This window comes from Staurois parvus, unplaced genomic scaffold, assembly GCF_062004578.1.
Source record: "Staurois parvus isolate SC_StPar_1 unplaced genomic scaffold, SC_StPar_1.0 ptg000071l, whole genome shotgun sequence".
NCBI classification, from domain to species: domain Eukaryota; kingdom Metazoa; phylum Chordata; class Amphibia; order Anura; family Ranidae; genus Staurois; species Staurois parvus.
In genome coordinates, this window is record NW_028317867.1 from 9,037,466 (window position 1) to 9,058,376 (window position 20,911).

The 20,911-nt window shown below is 43.5% G+C and overlaps 1 protein-coding gene across 1 annotated transcript in view; it reads right to left on the bottom strand.

Annotated features, from left to right (window-relative positions):
- Positions 1-230: 230 nt before the first annotated feature.
- The window catches only part of MTMR7 (myotubularin related protein 7), a 72,805-nt gene continuing 52,124 nt past the window's right edge, over positions 231-20,911 (bottom strand). Inside the window, exons 12-14 of the mRNA XM_089669314.1 lie at positions 17,083-17,217; positions 6,018-6,144; positions 231-4,175 (exon numbers count right to left, since the gene is read on the bottom strand). Coding sequence (XP_089525440.1) covers positions 3,813-4,175; positions 6,018-6,144; positions 17,083-17,217 — 625 coding nt within the window. The 3' untranslated portion in view covers positions 231-3,812. The remainder of the gene's footprint in view (positions 4,176-6,017; positions 6,145-17,082; positions 17,218-20,911) is intronic.

The following is a 20,911-nucleotide window of genomic DNA, read 5'->3' on the forward strand; positions in this document are numbered from 1 at the left end:
AAACAGTTATTTGACAAAATTTTTAACAAATCTTTTCAATTACATAATTCCTACCTAGAAGTCCATTAGGAATACCAAAATTGAATTAGTTCATGTATAAGTAGGACGTTGCAAAATAGGTCTTCATAAAACTAGAAAGGCCACTGTCCAAAAACCTAAAACACAGCTTAATTAAATAAGCATGTGCAGCTTAATATGGTCTCCCCAAAACAAAGTAAACCACATATCCATAGAATGTTATTCTGTAAGATTTATAGAATGGTATTTGTGACTTTCTAGAGAGCAAATAAGAATGTTTTTGTGCAGATTAATGCATAAGAGTGCACTTTACAGATATTGCATTTTTTCCATAGGGACAACTTGTAAACTAACAAGAAAACAATTATACAGTTTTATAAATAACATCATGAAATAAATAACAAAAATATGTGTGGGTAATAGCACAAAATAATTAAAACATTGGAAAGAAAAATATTTGAACCAAAACTGCAGCAAGCAGGACTTACTAAAAGCACACAAGACTACAAAGTAACATCTGTCCCATTGAAAAAAAAAATGTAAAGTGAACTCACTAGAGCCAATTTATTCCACCTCCACTTAGGCAAGTCATACAGGACATGAATGTAAAAAAATTAACCGATTCCCCTATCCACCTATTCATTGTGAATGGGGTACTGCCTCCCATTGTTTTATTGTATTCTACCAGCGGGGAGCCTTCCCATCGGCAGAACACAATGATCAGCATTTCTGGCTATAGCCGACAGCACTGATCTTCCAGGAAAAACCTGGCATGTTGATTATACACAAGTCAATCTATCGATCGACTTGTGTACAAACAGCTACCCCATACATGGATAGAAATTTGGCTTGCTGAACCGGTCGAATTTCAATCCACGTATGGCTGGCTTTACTAAAGATTTTATCTCATAGATTAGCTAAATTTACCACATAATTTTACTGACTTTTGCAGTTTCGTATATTAAAAGTTAATTCACAGATTATTGTGGAGATTACTACTTCATAAAGCAACTCTTTACCCAAAAAAAAAAAAAAAAAAAAAAAAAAAACTTTCCAATAAAGCTGCCCCTGCAAAGAAGAAAAATACCTCTCCGGCTGCCTGAGCTCACTGCGGTATTGAAGAGACACTGTCATCTGAAGATCCAGCACAGTCTGACACGTGGAAATCTGGGAGTGCCGGTGAACTCCCCAATCCAAACACATCCACAACCTGGGAACTGTGGTTTCTCCCACCAGTTCCTACATCACTACAGGACACTACAGTGACATAGTAGACTGAACTGCTAGGAGCAGCAAGGACCAGAAATCAGCATTTCCAGTACTGTAGGATTTTGGAAGCTTTTCAGTTGGTGGCTATGGACTTGATGAGCAGCTGGAGATATTGCAAACTTCTGGATGGTGTTAAAATGGGAGTTTCTATGAGATGTCTATTGATGACAGAAAATAGAATTATCTCTGGTGGAGAAAAAATCCCAGTTCATCAGAAAAAAAAAAAAAAAGGCTTTCAGTGGTTAATTATTTTGTATATAAGAGAAACAATTCTACAAACTTGGAAGTAGTTCTGTATGTTAATTCAATATTTTAATAATAGTCAATTACCTTGATAATATAAGAAACTTGGTTCTAAAAAAAAAAAAAAAAAAAAAGAAGAATCATGTGGCTTAGCTAACTGAAATGTTTCTGCTTTAGGTACAGTCTAACCATTTGAGGACTGGCATGTTACACTGCCTTCCTGTCCACACCATTTTTCAGTTTCATACTGACAATTACTGCGTCATGCTACACTGATTTACTGACAAATGATTTAAAAAACAAAGTTCCCTTACTTTTGTTGGTAAACATAGCAAATAAAAATGCCGGGACAGTAATAAAACCCCTGAAACAACCTCTTATAGTATAGCAGACAAGTCATGGTGTGATCTTCATTTTTTTTTTGCCACAATTTTTGAAAATAAAAAAACATGCTGATATTGAGGGGGTTAAAACACTGAGCACATGATACAAATATATAGGTCATACAGAGGTGAAGGAGTTAGTGTACAGGTTACATACAGTGGGGGGATTAAGGGGTTATTGTGCGGATGTGTAGGATAAGGGTGGTGAGGGGTTAATACACAGATCAGACCAGAGATAGAATGGAGCAGACCTAGGCCTCTTGCACACTTACCTTGCAGCGTATAAGAGCGTTTTTTATTTTTTGTATATATCCGTCCGCTATAGTTATGTTTACATGAGCACTGCCATATACCTAGTACAGCCATTCATGTGTATGGATGGCTGTACACAGCACCTGGGCTTTCAATTCTGGAATTTATGTAGCATGAGCTCAAGTGCAAGAGGCCATATACTGTGGATGGATGAATGACAGAGGGTTGAATGATACCATTTATGGCAGGGCTTGAAATTTCCACTCGCCATTATGGTAGGGGCGAGTCTGTCCCCCAGGGCCGTCTTGCTGAGCAGGCTTGGAGCTCAGGCCGGATCGGTTATTGGCACTGGGAGCCGTCAGATTGCTCAATAGCTGAGCGCAGTGAAAGAAAGGAGTGTGTGCTGTGCTCTCTGCCACCCCCTAGAGTGCAGTACCCGGCTCTGTGAGTGAACAACGAAGTACTGCAACTTTGTATGGGGTGTGTGTGTGTATCTGTACATGTGTTTGCGTGTATGTACATGTGTGTGTACATGTGTCTGTATGTATGTACGTGTCTGTGTGTACATATGTCTGTGCATTTACATGTATCTATGTGTATGCGTGTCTGTACGTGCCTGTGTGTATACATGTGTCTGTATGTGTGTGTGTGTGTACATGTGTCTCTGTGCGTGTGTGTACATGTTTATGTGTGTGTACAGGTGTCTGTTTGTGTGTGTTTGTTGGTGGCGAGTAACTAAGGCCTGGCTAGTAGCTCAGGACTTGAAATTTTAAGCTCTGATTTATGGTAATTGATGACACTGGCACTAATACCATTACTGGCTGTGAGCAGGAAGCTTTCTTTTGTCTTACACATTGATTGGTGTGTGAGAAGAAAGTGAAAGCCGGCTGCTAACTGCAGCCATTATTTACATTGTATGATGCTGTGAGTGGTCACAACAATCACATGATTCAGAGCCCATTTAGTTGGCTCTGTACCTTCTGTTTGTGAGCTGCACTATCCAATGTTCATTGAGCTCACAGTACAGTGCCTGTGCGTGTACTACGGGGTGCATAAGAGCAATTAAAAAAACACCTTTTAAAACATCATTCTGACCTTTGAAGGATGCGGTCTGTCTAGGGTGCAGGAGAATTTTGTTAAGGTGTAATAAACCACATACAAAGCATGGAGGTGTAAAACAGGTGCTACATGGAATCCTGTGCACGCATCCTCTGTTGATTATAAAGAAACTGATCTCTGGCTAAAGTTGTCCCTCTCCAGTATATTTTCCAGCTTTTCCCTAAAGGCATGACTGTCATTACCCAAAATACAGATAATCTGAAAAGTCATAGTTTATGATCAGCCATATAAACAGACTCAGTGACTATTCTACTGAATCTGCACTAGCAGCCACCACTGGGTGACGTGTATACGAAGACAATATCACAGGGGTGTCCAAGTATTCAGCTGGATAAGAAATACTCCTCAGTTGAAAATGTCTGTGATTACCACACCTGCGGTGATGTAGCGTCTTCAATGCATGGTGCACTCTCCCAAAATGTGAACCAAGGAGGGGTGCATTTTCCTTTTCAATATATTGTTCCCAGATAACATTGCACAGCTCCCTATAAATAAATATGGAATAGAACAAAAAATCTAAAAGCACACCTAAGCATTCAGAAACATGGCTTCGTCTGAATCAGGGTCCTTTCCACTATCCTCACTGGGAAGAGAATCTCCACCACTTGGAGACCTACAGCTTAAGTCCTCCACCCCAGACTCCTGGTCACTGTTGGCAGACAGGTCTGGATCAGAGCTTTTCAAGTGATCCTGAGTAAGAATGAGGGCCGAGTCATCCTCACCCTGGGATGGGCTGCGGGAAGGGAACAACTTCAGGTTGTTGCTGTAATCTTGGGGAGTGTTAACAGGAGAGTTCTTGGTGATGCACATCTGGAATGTATTGATTTTTGGCTGCTCATTAAACTTCTTGTTTACTTCATTGGTTTGACGAGTTTCCAGCTTTGCTAGTCTCTATATAGTGACATAAAAACATCCTATTATCAGTTTCAGTTAACATGCTTTACAGTAGATCATTTGATGATAGTGGAGGAGGTTTATCAATTTTTATAGCAACGCAATGCCATACAAGAGCAATGAAACATACTGTATTATTAAGGAGATTTACTAGAAGATTGTAGCTAGATTCATAAATTCCTTCTTCTGCTGCTCTAAGCCAGCACTGCAACAATAAAGAACCTTCCTCTGACCACATCTTAAAATGGCCAAAACTTTCAAACAGCTTATGAAAGTCCCTGCTGCCAGAGAAAATAAGAGTAGCGGAGCTGTGATTTCAGTGCTTTTGACTGAGGTCAGGTTTTGTTTGCCTGTGTCTGCCCTCCATAAGATATGTATTCCTTAAAGGATAAGTTCACCTTTTAAGAAAAAATACATGCACATATTTCTGCAGAGAAAAAATAAATACTTTTTTTTCCCTAAGGAGCTTGAAAAACATTGCACTCACAATCTTTGGCATTGCAACCCTAGTCCAGAGTCCTGCAGACAAGCGCTGCAGTTTTCAGTCAGCTATGCACTGACTTTTTACAAGCTGCATGGGCTTGTGAATGAACTATGAGGCCATTCATCAGTGACCTTGCCATCCATTCAGTAATACAAGCCATCAGCCACAAAGGCTGAGGGTACTTATTGTTTGTGCATTCATTGTAAACTGAATGAATGAGGCTGCCATGTGGGTGAAGCCCCGCAAGGCCACATTTTTTTTAAATGGTGACAGCAGACGTGGGGAAAAGATCCCCCGCTTGCTGTCACGGGAAGGGGGGTGGGGGGTGAGAGGGAGAGAGACTGCAGCTGCTGGACCATGTTACATGCTCCATGCTAAATACAGGTGGAATAAATAACATGTTCCATGGGTGAACGTATGCTTTTAATCAGTTGTCACCAGAACAGGTGTCCCCATTACAAGATTTCCACCTTACCTTCTGTTGTGTAGGCTGCTAATGTAAAAAAAAAATAAATAAAAAAATAAAAAAATTAAACCATTTGGTATCCCGTTAAAGCTCTTTGAAAATACCTTTAAATAAGTAGACTATCACTCTAGTACAGTATATTTCACCTATAAAGATTTGATTCACTAACAAGAAGTGTGACTGACAGCTTAGCATACTTGTTATAGATGCAATGTTTTCAATAACAAAGTGAAGGTCAGTGTTATCCTTTCTAGGTTTATGTCAAACCCCAAAAGTCACTGTGCTGCACTGTGCAGTGAAACAGTAAACCTCTGTAGTGAATACATGAACATTGCAGTCACACAGTAATACTCTGTAGTGAATACATGAACATTGCAGTCACACAGTAATACTCTGTAGTGAATACATGAACATTGCAGTCACACAGTAATACTCTGTAGTGAATACATGAACATTGCAGTCACACAGTAATACTCTGTAGTGAATACATGAACATTGCAGTCACACAGTAATACTCTGTAGTGAATACATGAACATTGCAGTCACACAGTAATACTCTGTAGTGAATACATGAACATTGCAGTCACACAGTAATACTCTGTAGTGAATACATGAACATTGCAGTCACACAGTAATACTCTGTAGTGAATACATGAACATTGCAGTCACACAGTAATACCTCTGTAGTGAATACATGAACATTGCAGTCACACAGTAATACTCTGTAGTGAATACATGAACATTGCAGTCACACAGTAATACTCTGTAGTGAATACATGAACATTGCAGTCACACAGTAATACTCTGTAGTGAATACATGAACATTGCAGTCACACAGTAATACTCTGTAGTGAATACATGAACATTGCAGTCAAAAGGGAACATGTACCTTTTCCATGACATCCAGCTCTTCCTCAAGTTGCTGAGTTTCTTCCTTCACTGCCTGAAGAAAATCAGTCACTGACTGTCTGGGGTGCATACCTTTCTCAAAGCGATTGTAAAGACCTCTCCAAAACCTAAATAATTAAAAAAAAAGGTTAATCTTAAGCGCTGCGTAAGTTGACGGCGCTATACAAGTACCTGAAATAAATAAATCTTAATTATAGCAGAGCACTTTTGTATGATGTAAGGGCTACTATTAGTAGTACAAAATTAGGATTGATTTTAAAACCCAATTACATGATTCATTAAACAATCCACAGGCTGTTTTCCCAAATCTCCTTCCAAACCTCTCCAGCCTTTTTTAAAAACAAATGCCCAAAAACCTTATAGATTTTTTTTCAGGGCTTTTTTTCCCCTCAGAAAATAGGGGCAAAAACGCAACCATGCCCCCTACAAACCCCCTCTCCACATACACTCCAAACCACATCAAATAGTGGGCATAGTCAAATTTCAGTAACAGTGGAAGGGGCATTAAATACAGCTGTTAGGGACCAGCCGGTGGTAGCCTCTAGCGTTCCACAGACCAGAATTCCCCAGGGCGCGGAATCTAAGTGCCGACCTGCTTGTTCACCAGAGCCCCTGATGGTGGGGATGGACTTGGAGCAAGCCGAGACCAGGTCGAGACCCCTGGGTGCAACCAGCTGTGGTAGAGGCACCTGTCGGTGGTACGCAGCAGGTGAGAGTCTGATGTGAAGAGGTAGAGTAAGCGGGGTCAGACAGGCCAGGTCGGTATTGGTGACAGGCGCGCCTGGGTCCTAGTGCCCGCCTGCCTGTATGTTTTGTCAGGATTCTACGCATGTGCAGATTCGATCGCTGCGGCGATCTTCCCATTCCCTGACATTGCCCCCCCCTTACGGGCAGCCTCCGGATGCCCAACCGGTTTCTCGTTTGAGGCTGGTTGTGAAGAAACTCCCAAATTAACCGAGGGGCATGAACATTTTGAGCAGGTTCCCAAGAGTTTTCCTCTGGCCCATAGCCTTTCCACTTGATGAGATACTGTGTTTACCCCCTCCGCCTGCAGTCAATAATAGCATCCACCTCGAATTCCTCTTCCCCATCGATGTCTATGGCCTCTGGGGGTCTAGGTCTACGATCTGTAAAAGGATCTGCTACAGCGGGTTTCAATAGGGACACATGAAACACAGGATGGATTTTGAAGGACTCGGGGAGTGCCAGCTTATATGCTACCTCATTAACCTTACGCTCTACCCGGAAAGGACCCACAAATTTGGGTGCCAACTTTCTTGATGGGCATGCCAGTTTCAGATTGGTAGTGGCCAGCCACACCTGGTCCCCTGGATGTATAACCAATTCCCCCCTTGTCTTTCTATCAAATATCCTTTTACTGTCCTCTTGGGCTTTTGCCATGGTTTCTTGTAATAACTTGTTATTGGTTGTAAAGAAATTCAGGGTCTCTTGAGCTGCTGGGACTGGTTTTTCCGGGATCAAATCAGGTAAGAAAGAGGGATGGAAGCCATAGTTGGCGAAGAACGGGGATTGCTTAGTGGCAGAGTGGCAAGCATTATTGTATACAAATTCCACTAGATCAGTGGTTCTCAACCTTCCTAATGCCGCGACCCCTTAATACAGTTCCTCATGTTGTGGTGACCCCCAACCATAAAATTATTTTCGTTGCTACTTCATAACTGTAATTTTGCGGGGGGAGGAATAGCGCCCCATCGTTGGCGTCAATGGGGGGAGGAATAGCGCCCCATCGTTGGCGTCAGTGGGGGGAGGAATAGCGCCCCATCGTTGGCGTCAGTGGGGGGAGGAATAGCGCCCCATCGTTGGTATTAGTGACACAAATAATGGGGCACTATCCCTCCCACTGACACCAATGATACTTACCTTGCTGACTCCTGCTCCAGCCTGGGCTCGCTCTCTCCCTCTCCCATCTACAGCCTGCATACCTGGCTGCAGCAGCAAAATTTGCACTTACCTGTCAGCTGTCTTCCTTCTCTGGCCTCTCTCTTCACTCGTTCCTGCAACTCCCTCGATCATCTTCGATCTCCGCGCGCTGCCGCTCGGCTCCTCCTCTCCAAGCTCCACCTTCTCGCCGGTGATTGGCCGCCTGTGTGCCTCTCCTGAGCTACAGTTCCAGTGGCCAATCAGCGGCGAGGAGGCGGTGACAGGGGCAGCATACCATCCCGCCCACACATCGCCGGAGACAGGAGCGGCATCTCGGTTCCTAAGACCATCGGAAATATGTGTTTTCCGATGGTCTTAGGCGACCCCTGGGAAATGGTCGTTCGACCCCCAAAGGGGTCGCGACCCCCAGGTTGAGAACCGCTGCACTAGGGGTAAAAGTGTCAGCCAGTTGTCCTGGAGGAACGATGTATAGCACCTAAGGTACTGTTCTAGTGTCTGTTTGGTTCGCTCAGTTTGACCATTTGTTTGCGGGTGGTATGCTGAGGAGAATGAAAGTTCAATTTCCAACCCTTCGCACAAAGCCCTCCAAAACCTTGAAGTGAACTGAACACCCCGATCAGATATAATGTTTTTTGGCACTCCATGTAGCCTTACGAATTCCCTGATAAATACCTGTGCCGTTTCTGAAGCAGATGCTGTACCTCTCAATGGAAGGAAGTGAGCCATCTACCACTACAAAGATCGCAGTATAGTCTTGTGATAGCGGTAATTCCACCACGAAATCCATTGCGATCATACTCCAGGGTCTGTCGGGCACCGACAGTGGTCGCAGCAGGCCCCAAGCCTGGTCTCTGGTGGGCTTGTTCCTGCTGCAGACGGCACAGGATTTGACATACATTTCGCAATCTTTGGCCATGCTTGGCCACCAAAACATGTGTTGGAGCAAGTCCAATGTCTTGTGTACCCCAAAGTGGCCTGCTAACAGGTGGTCATGGCAATAGCCTAAGACCAGAGCTTGCGTCTCGTCGGGTACTGCTCCCCCCTCCACAAGAGACCTTCCTTGTTCTGCAATGAGACTTTAGGTGGCCTAGGAGTCCCCATGGAAGCAGCTTGAAGTCTGGGTAGGAGTTCTTACTGAAGTAGCAAAAAGTTACTCACCGGCAGAATAGTATCAGGTTTGGCTGTCTCCCCAGGGTCCTCAAACATCCGGTTTAGTATTCTTAGATCCGGGCCGATACGTGATGTGCAGAGTAAACCTTGAGAAGAACAATGCCCATCTGGCCTGGCACGGCCTGAGGCGTTTTGCTGTCCTCAGATATTCTAGATTTTTATGGTCAGTCTAGACCAGGATGGGATGCAATGCCCCTTCCAACTGATATCTCCATTCCTCCAGTGCTGTCTTAATCGCTAACAACTCCCGATCCCCGATATCGTAACTCTTTTCTGATGGGGAGATTTTTCTGGAAAAGAAAGCCACTGGGTGCATCAGCTCCTTTACTCCTATTCTTTGCAACAGAATAGCTCTTACCGCATTTTCCAAAGCATCTACCTCCAGAATGTAAGGTAATGAAGCGTCAGGATGACTCAAAATAGGGGCGGTCGTGAATAGTTTTTTCAAGGCTTCAAAGGCGGTCTGTGCCTCAGGTGTCCATCGGAAATGCACCCCCACCTTAGTGAGCTGAGTCATGGGAGTTACCAGGCCCGAGAAATTTTTAATACATTTCCTGTAAAAATTGGCGAAGCCAATAATTTGCTGGACCCCCTTTTTATCCGTGGGAACTGGCCATTCTAAAACTGCAGATATTTTTTGGGGATCCATCGCAACCCCATTGGTTGAAATGATCAACCCCAAAAAGGGAATGCTGCTCTGCTCAAAGCTGCATTTTTCAGCTTTAGCATACAGCCCATGCTTGCGCAGCCGCTCCAGTACACTCCTGACGTGATCTCTATGTGTCTCCAGGGATGAGGAAAAAAATCAGGATGTCATCCAGATACACAATCACATAGACAATGACAGATATGTCATTCACAAAGTGTTGGAATGTAGCCGGTGCATTACAGAGACCGAATGGCATAACGAGGTACTCAAAGTGCCCAAAGCGAGTGAGGAAGGCGGTCTTCCACTCATCCCCCTCCCGAATGCGCACCAGATTATAGGCTCCCCTGAGGTCTAGTTTGGTAAAGATGGAGGCTGTATTTAGTCTCTGAAATAATTCAGGGACTAAGGGAAGGGGGTACCGGTTCTTCACGGTGATCTTATTCAGGTCCCTATAGTCTACGCAGGGCCTCAGGGACTGGTCCTTCTCTACGAAAAAGATTCCTGCCCAAGCTGGTGAAGTGGAGCGGCGAATAAATCCCTTCCGCAGACTGTCATCAATGTATTCTTTTAGGGCGCCCAACTCTCGTTCAGACAGCGGGAAGATTCGGCCGAATGGGAATCTCGGATCCCGGGAGCAGATCAATAGGGCAGTCATAGGCCCGGTGCGGAGGGAGAATCTCTGCACCTCGCGGGCTTAACACGTCAAGGAAATGATGGTATGCGGAGGGCACAGTCTGTGCTAGATCTGTATCTGTATTCACACACAACAAGGTTGGGGGCCCTGGTGATGACTTTAGGAGACAGTTCTCCTGGCAGTATAGTGAGTGAAATTGAACAGATCCAGTCTTCCAGTTAATTTGGGGATCATGAGCCCGTAACCACGGGAGCCCCAAAATCACTGGAAAGAGAGGGGACGCAATAGCGTCCAAGCGGAGGAGTTCCTGGTGGTGGCCTGCTACTGTGGTGCACAAAGGAGGGGTCTCTCGATCTACCAACCCTGATTTAATTTGTGAACCATCAGCCAGAAAAATAATCAAACCTTGTTCTTTGGACAAGAACGGAATTCGTTGCTGAGCTGCAAAGTTAAGGTGCACAAAGCAACTGCAGGCCCCAGAATCAATAATAGCCATTACCTGCACGGTTCTTCCTGGGAGCTGGAACGAGATGGGCACGACTACATGAGTAGGGTCATCTACACAGGTTGCAGACATAGAAAAAAATGGTAGAGTACTTACAGAGCTTCTCAGGACAGGAACGCACCATGTGACCCGCTGCTCCGAAGTATAGGCATAGATTATTCACTCTGCGTGTCTGGCGTTCCTAAGCCGTGAGAGATGGCCGCATTAACCCAAGTTGCATAGGTTCTGTTCCGTCCGCAGGTTCAGGACTCAGATTGCTGACTGCAGGATGTGATGGGATTGGGACCCGTGGTAACATCCATGTAGGCCTTGATCCTTGACCAGACCTTTCCTGCCTTTGTTCCCGTAACCTACGGTCAATCTGAATTGCCAGGGTGATTAATTTCTCCAAAGAATCAGGCACACCTACACTGGCCAATTCATCCTTTAGGGGCTCGGATAATCCTAGGCGGAACTGATGGCGCAGTGCTGCATCATTCCATTGCGTATCTCCAGACCAATGCCTGAATTCCGAGGCATAATCCTCTGCTGCCCGGCGTCCCTGCTGCAGAGAATGTAGGGCTGCTTCTTCAGAAGCAGCTCGCTGAGGATCGTCATATAATTGTGCCATCGTCTTGAAAAATTCTGCCACAGAGTTCACATGTGGATGGCGAGCCTCCAATAGATGATGTGCCCAGGCCTGGGGTTCACCCTGCAGCAAGGATATCACGAATCCCACCTTCACAGATTCGGATGCAAATGTTCGAGGTTGGAGGTCGAAGTAGAGCTGGCAGGAATTCAGGAAGGCCCAAAACTTCCCTCGATCTCCATGGAACCGCTCGGGCATTGGGACTCGAGGCTCCGGCGGGGGAATGGAGAACACTGCTCCAGTGGAGGGTCCCGCAGGGCTACTGGTAGGAGGGGAACCGACTGGGTCTGACGCCATAACAGTAGGAGTGGCTAGGGCCTGGACGCGTCCCTCCAAATGTTTATAACCCTCTTCCAGCATCTTGACAGCTTGGGTAAGCGCGGACAGATGGTGGAACATCTCTTCCCAGGGAGTGGGTCCTCCTCCAGACTCTGTCATGGCCGTATGGTTCTGTTAGGGACCAGCCGGTGGTTGCCTCTAGCGTTTCACAGACCAGAATTCCCCAGGGCGCGGAATCTAAGTTCCGACCTGCTTGTTCACCAGAGCCCCTGATTGTGGGGATGGACTTGGAGCAAGCCGAGACCAGGTCGCGACCCCTGGGTGCAACCAGCTGTGGTAGAGGCACCTGTCAGCGGTACGCAGCAGGTGAGAGTCTGATGTGAGGAGGTAGAGTAAGCAAGGTCAGACAGGCCGGGTCGGTAACAGCGGAGCAGGTCGGTACAAATGGCAGGCAGAGGAATAAACGGGTCACAGTCCAGGTTTGGCAACTGGAGATCAAAAGTGCAGGAGCAGGCAGGAGAATGTCAGGCAAGCCAGGGGTCAGAGCAGGAGAAGTCAGCAGATCAGGATCAAGCAGGGTCAGCAGCAAAGTAAACTCACAGAACAGAGGAAAGACCATACGGCACTTGAGCATTGCAAGAGTCGGGTTTAAATAGCCCGCCTGACTCCTGACAGGCGCTCCTGGGTCCTAGTGCTTGCCCGGTGCCGTCATTGGTGACAGGCGCGCCTGGGTCCTAGTGCCCGTCTGCACGTTTTGTCAGGATTCTACGCATGTGCAGATTCGATCGCTGCGGCGATCTTCCCATTCCCTGGCAACAGCGTTAGGTGAGGTTACACACACAGTGCAGAGTTCAGGAGTGCGCTACATACATATTGCAGAGTTCATCGGTGCGTTACACACAGAGTGCCGAGTTCAGCCTTCTTCTATAGCTGCTTACCTCTGCATCCCCCATCCACATCTCACTTTCACCCCTCTTCTTTTCCATTACCTCCCCGCACACTGTAGGTGGCTCCACCTCTCTCACTTGCAGGGAGATCATCCAGTGGGAGGTGCCAGCATCCACACTGTACCCTGGGCGCCTGCATCTCCCTTTTCCCCATCCTGCACTCAGTGGGAGCTGATCAAGAGATCCATTGGGATACAAGCTGTCACTTGTAAACAAAGACACTCTACTTCTGTGTTTACAAGTGATACTGGTGAGCAGAGGACCTGAGCCAGAGGTGGTGGAACTGAGTTCCACCAAGTTCCAGTTGAAGACAAATCCCTGGATGTTCCCAAAATAGTCACACAACAGCCACTACTTCTTCCACATACCTCTATTTTCTATGTTCTCAAGTGAAGTGTCTGCGAGCAATATCCATCTGTACCATCGCCCATGCCTTGTATAAATGCTAATTCACCCTGCATTGCTATATGGTAATCTATACTGCTTTTAAAATCCACCTCTAACTGAAGCTGATTCATAACTATCTTATTGGTCAATCTTACTGCTTCAAAAATCTTTAACTCTGGTCCATATTACTGTGGTGTTTATTTTGCTCTTATTGTCTAACCCAAATTTATGAGCTGATCCTAATCTTTACAACTCTGCCCTCCTGCTCTCTTGTAGTCCTCCTTTGGTGTGAGAAGTTTGCCCTGCTAGTCATGTGTCTCTGCTATGCGTTCCTAATTGATTAATTGGCAGTACACCCAGCCAACTCAGTATAAATTTAGGCCTTCCTTAGGGGAGCATTGGCAACTATCATCTTGGATAAAGTATTAACCTTGGCTTAAGTATTGAGCATTGCACTTCGGCTCTGCACTTCAGCGAATGCACAAAGCGAGAAGTAGACGACTTCAAATACTAAACAGACTACAGGTGACCTGTTTCCCCATCCAGCTCTTACCCAGTCTGCTTCTTCATTTCACCACTCTAACATGCACTCCCTACTCCTCCTTCTCACAGTTGTATCCTCTCTCTTCAAACTCTCTCTCTCCTTCACCCCTCTTCTCCACCCCACAGCATATATATCTCTATCACCCTCACTCCTGTCTTCACTTTACTACTGTACTCATCAACTACAGTATTTGATCAAAAGGGGTCATTCAAAATTACTTAAACTGGTAATGTTACAACCCTCGCAATCTCTCTGAATTTCTAATAACTATGCAACGCAAAATTCTACCCAGGGGTGGACTGACAACTCATGGGGCCCTTGGGCAATAAGGGGTCATGGGGCCCTTGTCCTCGCACACACCCAAAAAAAGCCTATGAAAAAGCCAATGAAAGGCATCAGGGGCATTTCTGTGGGGCACCCTACTGAGCCCAGGCCCTCGGGCAGTGCCGAATGCTTGAATGGTCAGTCCGCCCCTGATTCTACCTAAACAATACATTCAGTTTTTACCTAATCAGTTAGGCCTTTGCATTGCATGGTTGTTGGTAAATCTAAATGTGATTGTACAACATACTGACCTTTTCAGTATCTGTAAAGTCTGTTTAAATCTTATTTCTAGCTAAATTCCGAAGTCAAGCAATATTTAATAGTCTTTTAATTGCCCAATACCCAATAATGTAGGCGTTATTTCTTGTGAGAGTGAATGTGATCAGCATAGAGGTTCTGCATCCTCCTAGAGAAAACTCCTCCTACAAGTGCTTGGCTGGACACTGACAATAGTCACAAGACTGCTCTAACTGCGGATTCCGAAGTCAAGCAATATTTAAATAGTCTTTTAATTGCCCAATACCCATCAATAATGTAGGCGTTATTTACCGAAATCACTACTTTCAGTCATAATAGCAATATCCAAATGCCTAGGCCTTAGAGAAAACCTTAGAGAAAACCAGAAAACCTTTTGTGAAAATCGGTGTTTGCATCGTGCCTATGTTTTAATTTTATAAACTGTGATTGCAATGCAATGTTTATTTTTTGTTACCTTATGTGCAAATTTTAGTCATCCAAATAGAATTACAAGTCCTTAGAACCAATCTCCAGGAAAATGATTTTAGCCACAGGAGGTAGCTTAAAGCGTTACTAAGCCCACAACAGTAAAATCAGTCTGTATATGCAGTAAAGCATGCTTGTTATACTCACTGTGGAACCTAAGGGGTTAATCCTCTGCATTGTATAAAAAGGATCTTTGATCTGGACTTCTCTGATCCTCTCCTACCAATGCACCCCTCTTATTCCCTGATAAAGACATATTGTGTGGAGACACTGCATATCCTCAATTTGGTGGGTATTGCGAGAGAGGTTTTTTTTTTCTTGTGAGAGTGAATGTGATAAGCATAGGGGTTCTGCATCCTCCTAGAGAAAACTCCTCCTACAAGTGCTTGGCTGGACACGGACAATAGGTGACAAGACTGCTCTAACTGCTGATGAGAAAAGGTATTTATCAGTTTATATTTACTAAAATAATTGCATTTCCACGTTCTGTGTACTGTGGGAGACCAGATATAGTGAATGCAGGATCCTGGGTTAAGTAACACTTTAAAAACAGAACTTCAGGCAAATATTGAAAAACCATTAAAAAAATAATACAATTAATTTTTACATTTAGTAAATAGCTTAAATGTTAGTTACAAAATTACTTTTATCCTGAACCAAACCCTAGACCAGAAACAAATCTCTAAAGGTTACCCTCTACCTAAAAAATAAAATTAAATAAAAAAAAATAACCTACACTCTCTTAGGAGCACTTTAATTGCAGTTAATGTGTAGTATATCCTAAGCTGTGTTTTGTTTTTTCAAATTTATATTAGATATACAGTGCATCCAAAAAGTATTCACAACTTTTGCCACATTTTGTTATGTTACAGCCTTATTCCAAAACAGATTCAATTCATTTTTTTCCCTCAACAGTCTACAAACAATACCCCAAAATGACAACGTGAAAGAAGTTAGTTTTGAAATTTTTGCAATTTATTAAAAAAAAAATATATATATAATAATAATAATAATAAATGCTCATAAGTATTCACAGCCTTTGCCATGACACTCAAAAATGGGGCTCTGGTGCATCCTGATCCCACTGATCATCATTGAGATGTTTTCACAACTTCAAAAACGAACTTCTTTCACATTGTCATTATGGGGTATTGTTTGTAGAATGTTGAGGAAAAAAATTAATTGAAACCATTTGGGAATAAGGCTGTAACATAACAGAATGTGGCAAAAGTTAAGCGCTGTGAATACTTTCTGGATGCACTGTATATGCTTTATCGCAAGATATTATGACCACGCTGGAAGAGTTTTCAATAACAAGGGATTGTGAAAATAAATTCTGACACCTATGTTATGCAATTTAAATTAGCGGCACTTTAGAGAAAAGGTCCTGATATAGTGGAGTACTCCCCTGACTGTTAAGACAGATTTATTTTAAGAAAGTGTGGTTGGGAATGTATAGTGCACTGCTCATTTTAAACAGGCGGAAGTGTGGGGGGGGGGGGGAGGCTTAAGAGAGGTTTGTAGCTCATGGAGGATGTTACACAGAAGCAGGATCACCATAACAAATTATTGCATGAAAAAAAGGATTACAGGACGATTAAGTAGTGGATGGGAATAGATTATTTTTGAAGATATTGTTTAGTGTTACTTTAACCCAAGGATAATCAATAAACTCAATTCCATAATCAAACACACATGTTGTCAAACACAAGGCCTGTGGGCAGAATGGCCATCTAGGCCATTTCATGTGGCCCTTGCACTGCTCTTGCTGCTGCAGCACCCCCCTCATGTCCATCCCCACCTTGTCTCAGCAGCAGAAAGGATGACAAAACTCCTCTGCCAGATCCTGCAGGTGACTCCAGCCCTCCTCTAGTCCTCCTCCAGACCCTGCACTTTCTGCTTTAAAGCTTCCCCCCACCCCCAAGCTTCTTCCAGGAAACAGCACAAGGTAAGGGAGTGCCCTGTATTGTAAGGGTGGGTAGGGGGTTCATGACATCTGAAGGGGGAGTGGGGTGCTCTGGACATCTAATCTTAGAGATACACCTGAGGCCCTTGAGGGCAACCATAATGCTGAGGCGGCCCACAATGAAATCAAGTTTGACACCCCTGACCTAACCTAATCCTTTCCTTGAACAACCCTCTAATGTTATTTATCACCTACTCCTAGCCCAAAACCTAATCTTTAGCCTGAAGGTACCCTGTAATTCTGCGTTAAAGAATTTCAGCAGCAAAAATTGCTGCTCAAACCTGCCTTTATTAATAAGCCAATACCTCATACGCACAATACAGAACAGAGAACATTTCATTGATTCTGGCAAATAACATGGAGTAGAAAAACAGAAAGGAGACTTACTTGAAAGAGGATGGTGTTGTATTAGGTCGCAGCATGCCCAATGTCTGACTGTGGTTTGGTCTGTAAAGGGGGTTCATGTAATCCAAATGCTGCTTCCACAGGTATGACCAAAGGGAATAAGTCCTCTCTTGAACTCTATACAATACAAATATATTGTAGCATTACAAAAAATGGATCTGCCTTATCTGCCTGTCATATATATGCACCCAACGCTAAATCATTCTAAAGTGCCAAACAATATATTTTGATTATAATTTTAGAAAAGCTACGCCATTTCGACAAAAGAAATATTCTTAACTGTGTTAGCTGGTAGTAAATCATATTCATATGGACTTGTTCCTCATGCTGAAATTTCACCACTCAATCAAATGGCTTCCTCAGTTCAAATGATTGTTGGTAATACATCCCAGCATTTAGAGCCACTTCAGCAACTCAGTCACCTTACTCGAATCCCCATGGAATGTGACAAGGTAGATGTCAACTACTTGCCCTCCAGTGGATTTACCCCCCTTCCTGACCAGGCCATTTTTTGCGATATGGCGCTGCGTTACTTTAACTGACAATTGTGCGGTCATGCAAGGCTGCACCCAAATTAAATTTATGTCCTTTTTTTCCCACAACTAGAGCTTTCTTTCAGTGGTATTTGATCGCCTCTGTGTTTATTTTTTGCGCTATAAAAAAAAAAAAAAAGAAAAAAAAAAAAAAAAGGACAATTTTGAGGAAAAAAAAACAACAATATTTTGGAATTTTGCTATTAAACAACATGTCCAGTAATAATAAAAAATACAAAAAAAAGTCAATTTTCGGCACAAATTTAGGCAAAATGTATTCTGCTACGTGTTTGCTAAAAAAAAAAACCCAACATGTGTAAATTAAATTGGTTTACGTGAAATTTAGAGAGTCTACAAATAGCGGTATAGATACTGGAATTTTTTATTTATTTTAAAACTAGTAATGGCAACGATCAGCGAATTATAGCGGGAATGTGGCTGGCATTCTAACACTGGGGGGGACTGTCACTGACACACCCAGTGACACCAATACAATGATCAGTGCTAATAAAAAGCACTGACACTGTACTAATGACACTGGGCAGGAAGGGGATAACATCTGGGGTGATCAAGGGGTTAACTGTGTTGTGTTTTACTGTGTGCACTTTACTGTGTAAGCACATTGCTTTGTATTGCACTGCTATGCAGAGCAATACAAAGCAATGTGCAGGAGCTGACAGGGGAGAGATCTGTATTGTTTACATACAGGTCTCTCTGCCATCGGTGATACACGGCGATTGCCGGCGGGGATTCACCAGCCGGGTCCCGGTGAGCGACAGGTGAGGCAGCCATAGGCAGCGCGGGTATGGCTCGTGCCCACCCCCTACCCGGAAATGCAAGATCACATACATACACATATACACACACATATATATACACACACACACACACACACACACACACACACACACCATGATTTTGCACACCCCTACCACCCTGTAGCAGTATTTCTGCTATAGGGCAGCAGGAAAATGGTTAATTGTCCAAGAACATAGAGATGTGAATGTTGGTAAACACCCTGTTCTAATCTACCTAATCCAACCAACAAGGCAACATGGAGTCTAGGACATGGGTTAGTTATATGGCTGAATATTAATTATCTATAAAAATGATGGGGCATATTCTTGACACTCATTAGAACTGAGGAAGCCACTTGGGTGAGTATTGAAACGCATTCAGCAGAACAGTTCAGTTGAATGCAACTTACTATTACTAGCCATGACTATGTAAGTCTATGGGCTACTAGTAATCATGACCTAGATCAGCATTTCTCAACCTTTTCAAACATAGAGGGACCCTTGAAATAACTTTCCATTCTTAGGGAACCCCTTATAAAAATTACTATAACTCATTATACATTAGTGTGATGGTCAGTAGGAAGAATGCGCCTTACACTTGTGTTCATTGGAAAGAATTACCCCTTTACAGATAGCTAAAAGAATCAATGGTGTCAGTGAGAACTTATCTGAGAGGCAGGAACCCCTAGCAACCTCTGGAAGAACCCTGGTTGAGATACCTTGGCCTAGATAAATGAGAACCTTCACATATATATTTATGGTGTTCCTATGCCACCAGATACATCCACAGAAAAACACATTTTTCATGCAGTGTTTTGCCATGCTTACCACCACAACACATCAAAATTTAGAGGGTCAAAAACATAAATATCAGCTTTGACTTTAGGTCACAATAGAGGTTACTGGGTCAACCTCTGCACAAGCCACCGCAACACATTATATCACAGAAGTTCTCTATTATATTCTTATAATTTGTTGGGTAATCTACATTGATAGTGTGGTATAGTGAACAGGGTGCATTCATATGATCCTAACCATCTGAATTGGACTAAAGAAAAAAAAAAACCCTCATAATTAAGACCGATGATGTGTTAAGGATGTCATATACTGAGCAACCATTCCAATTACTAAAGAAGGTGAAGTGGGGAATTTGGTTATTTTTAAATAGATATCAAAAGCAAAGACAGCAACAACAGCAAAACAGTCCATGCACACTGGGCTTAAACACCAGTTCCCTTGGCAGAAAAAAGGGCATTTAGGAGTGTTTGAGAGTTCTCTGGCAAAAAACCCCCAAAATACTAAAGACACAAACCTGAAGGGTTTTTTTTCCTGCCTCTAAAAGCGTAGCATAAAATAAGCCTGTAAATATCCTAATGTGGATGGACACATTGGAAACATTGAGCTGCTTCTATAGGCAAAGCAAAAACTCCTGCAGAAGCAGCATATTTTAAAGTAATACTAAAGTGATACTAAAGTCTGGTTTTAAAAAGAAAAAAAACAAAAAAAAACAAAAGTCATACTTACCTGCTCTGTGCAGTGGTTTTGCCTTCCCTCCTGTCAGGTGCCCCCACAGCAAGCAGCTTGCTATGGGGGCACCTGAGCAGGCGCACCCCCAAGCCACGGCTGTGTCCATTCACACACACAGAGCTGCTGCTCGACCCATTTCTCTCCCTCTCCCGATTGCCTCACTGGCTTTGATTTACAACTGCGGCTCAGCCAATTAGGAGTGAGAGTCCCAGGAGAACTGAGGCTCTTGTGGACATCACTGGATCACGATGGGGCTCAGGCAAGTGTTGGGGGGGCTGCTACACACATACAGATGTTCTATAAAACACTTGAGCCTTTAGAACCACTTTAAGCCCAGTGTACATGGACCCAAAGTCGGTATATATATATATATATATATATATATATATATATATATATATATATATATATATACACATACACAGTCAGGTCCATAAATATTGGGACATGGACACAATTCTAACATTTTTGGCTCTATACACCACCACAATGGATTTGAAATTACACGAACAAGATGTGCTTTAACTACAGACTGTCAGCTTTAATTTGAGGGTATTTACATCCAAATCAGGTGAACGGTGTAGGAATTACAACAGTTTGCATATGTGCCTCCCACTTGTTAAGGGACCAAAAGTAATAGGACAGAATAATAATCATAAATCAAACTTTCACTTTTTAATACTTGGATGCAAATCCTTTGCAGTCAATTACAGCGTGAAGTCTGGAACGCATAGACATCACCAGACGCTGGGTTTCATCCCTGGAGATGCTCTGCCAGGCCTCTACTGCAACTGTCTTCAGTTCCTGCTTGTTCTTGGGGCATTTTCCCTTCAGATTTGTCTTCAGCAAGTGAAATGCATGCTCAGTCGGATTCAGGTCAGGTGATTGACTTGGCCATTGCATAACATTCCACTTCTTTCCCTTAAAAAACTCTTTGCTTGCTTTTGCAGTATG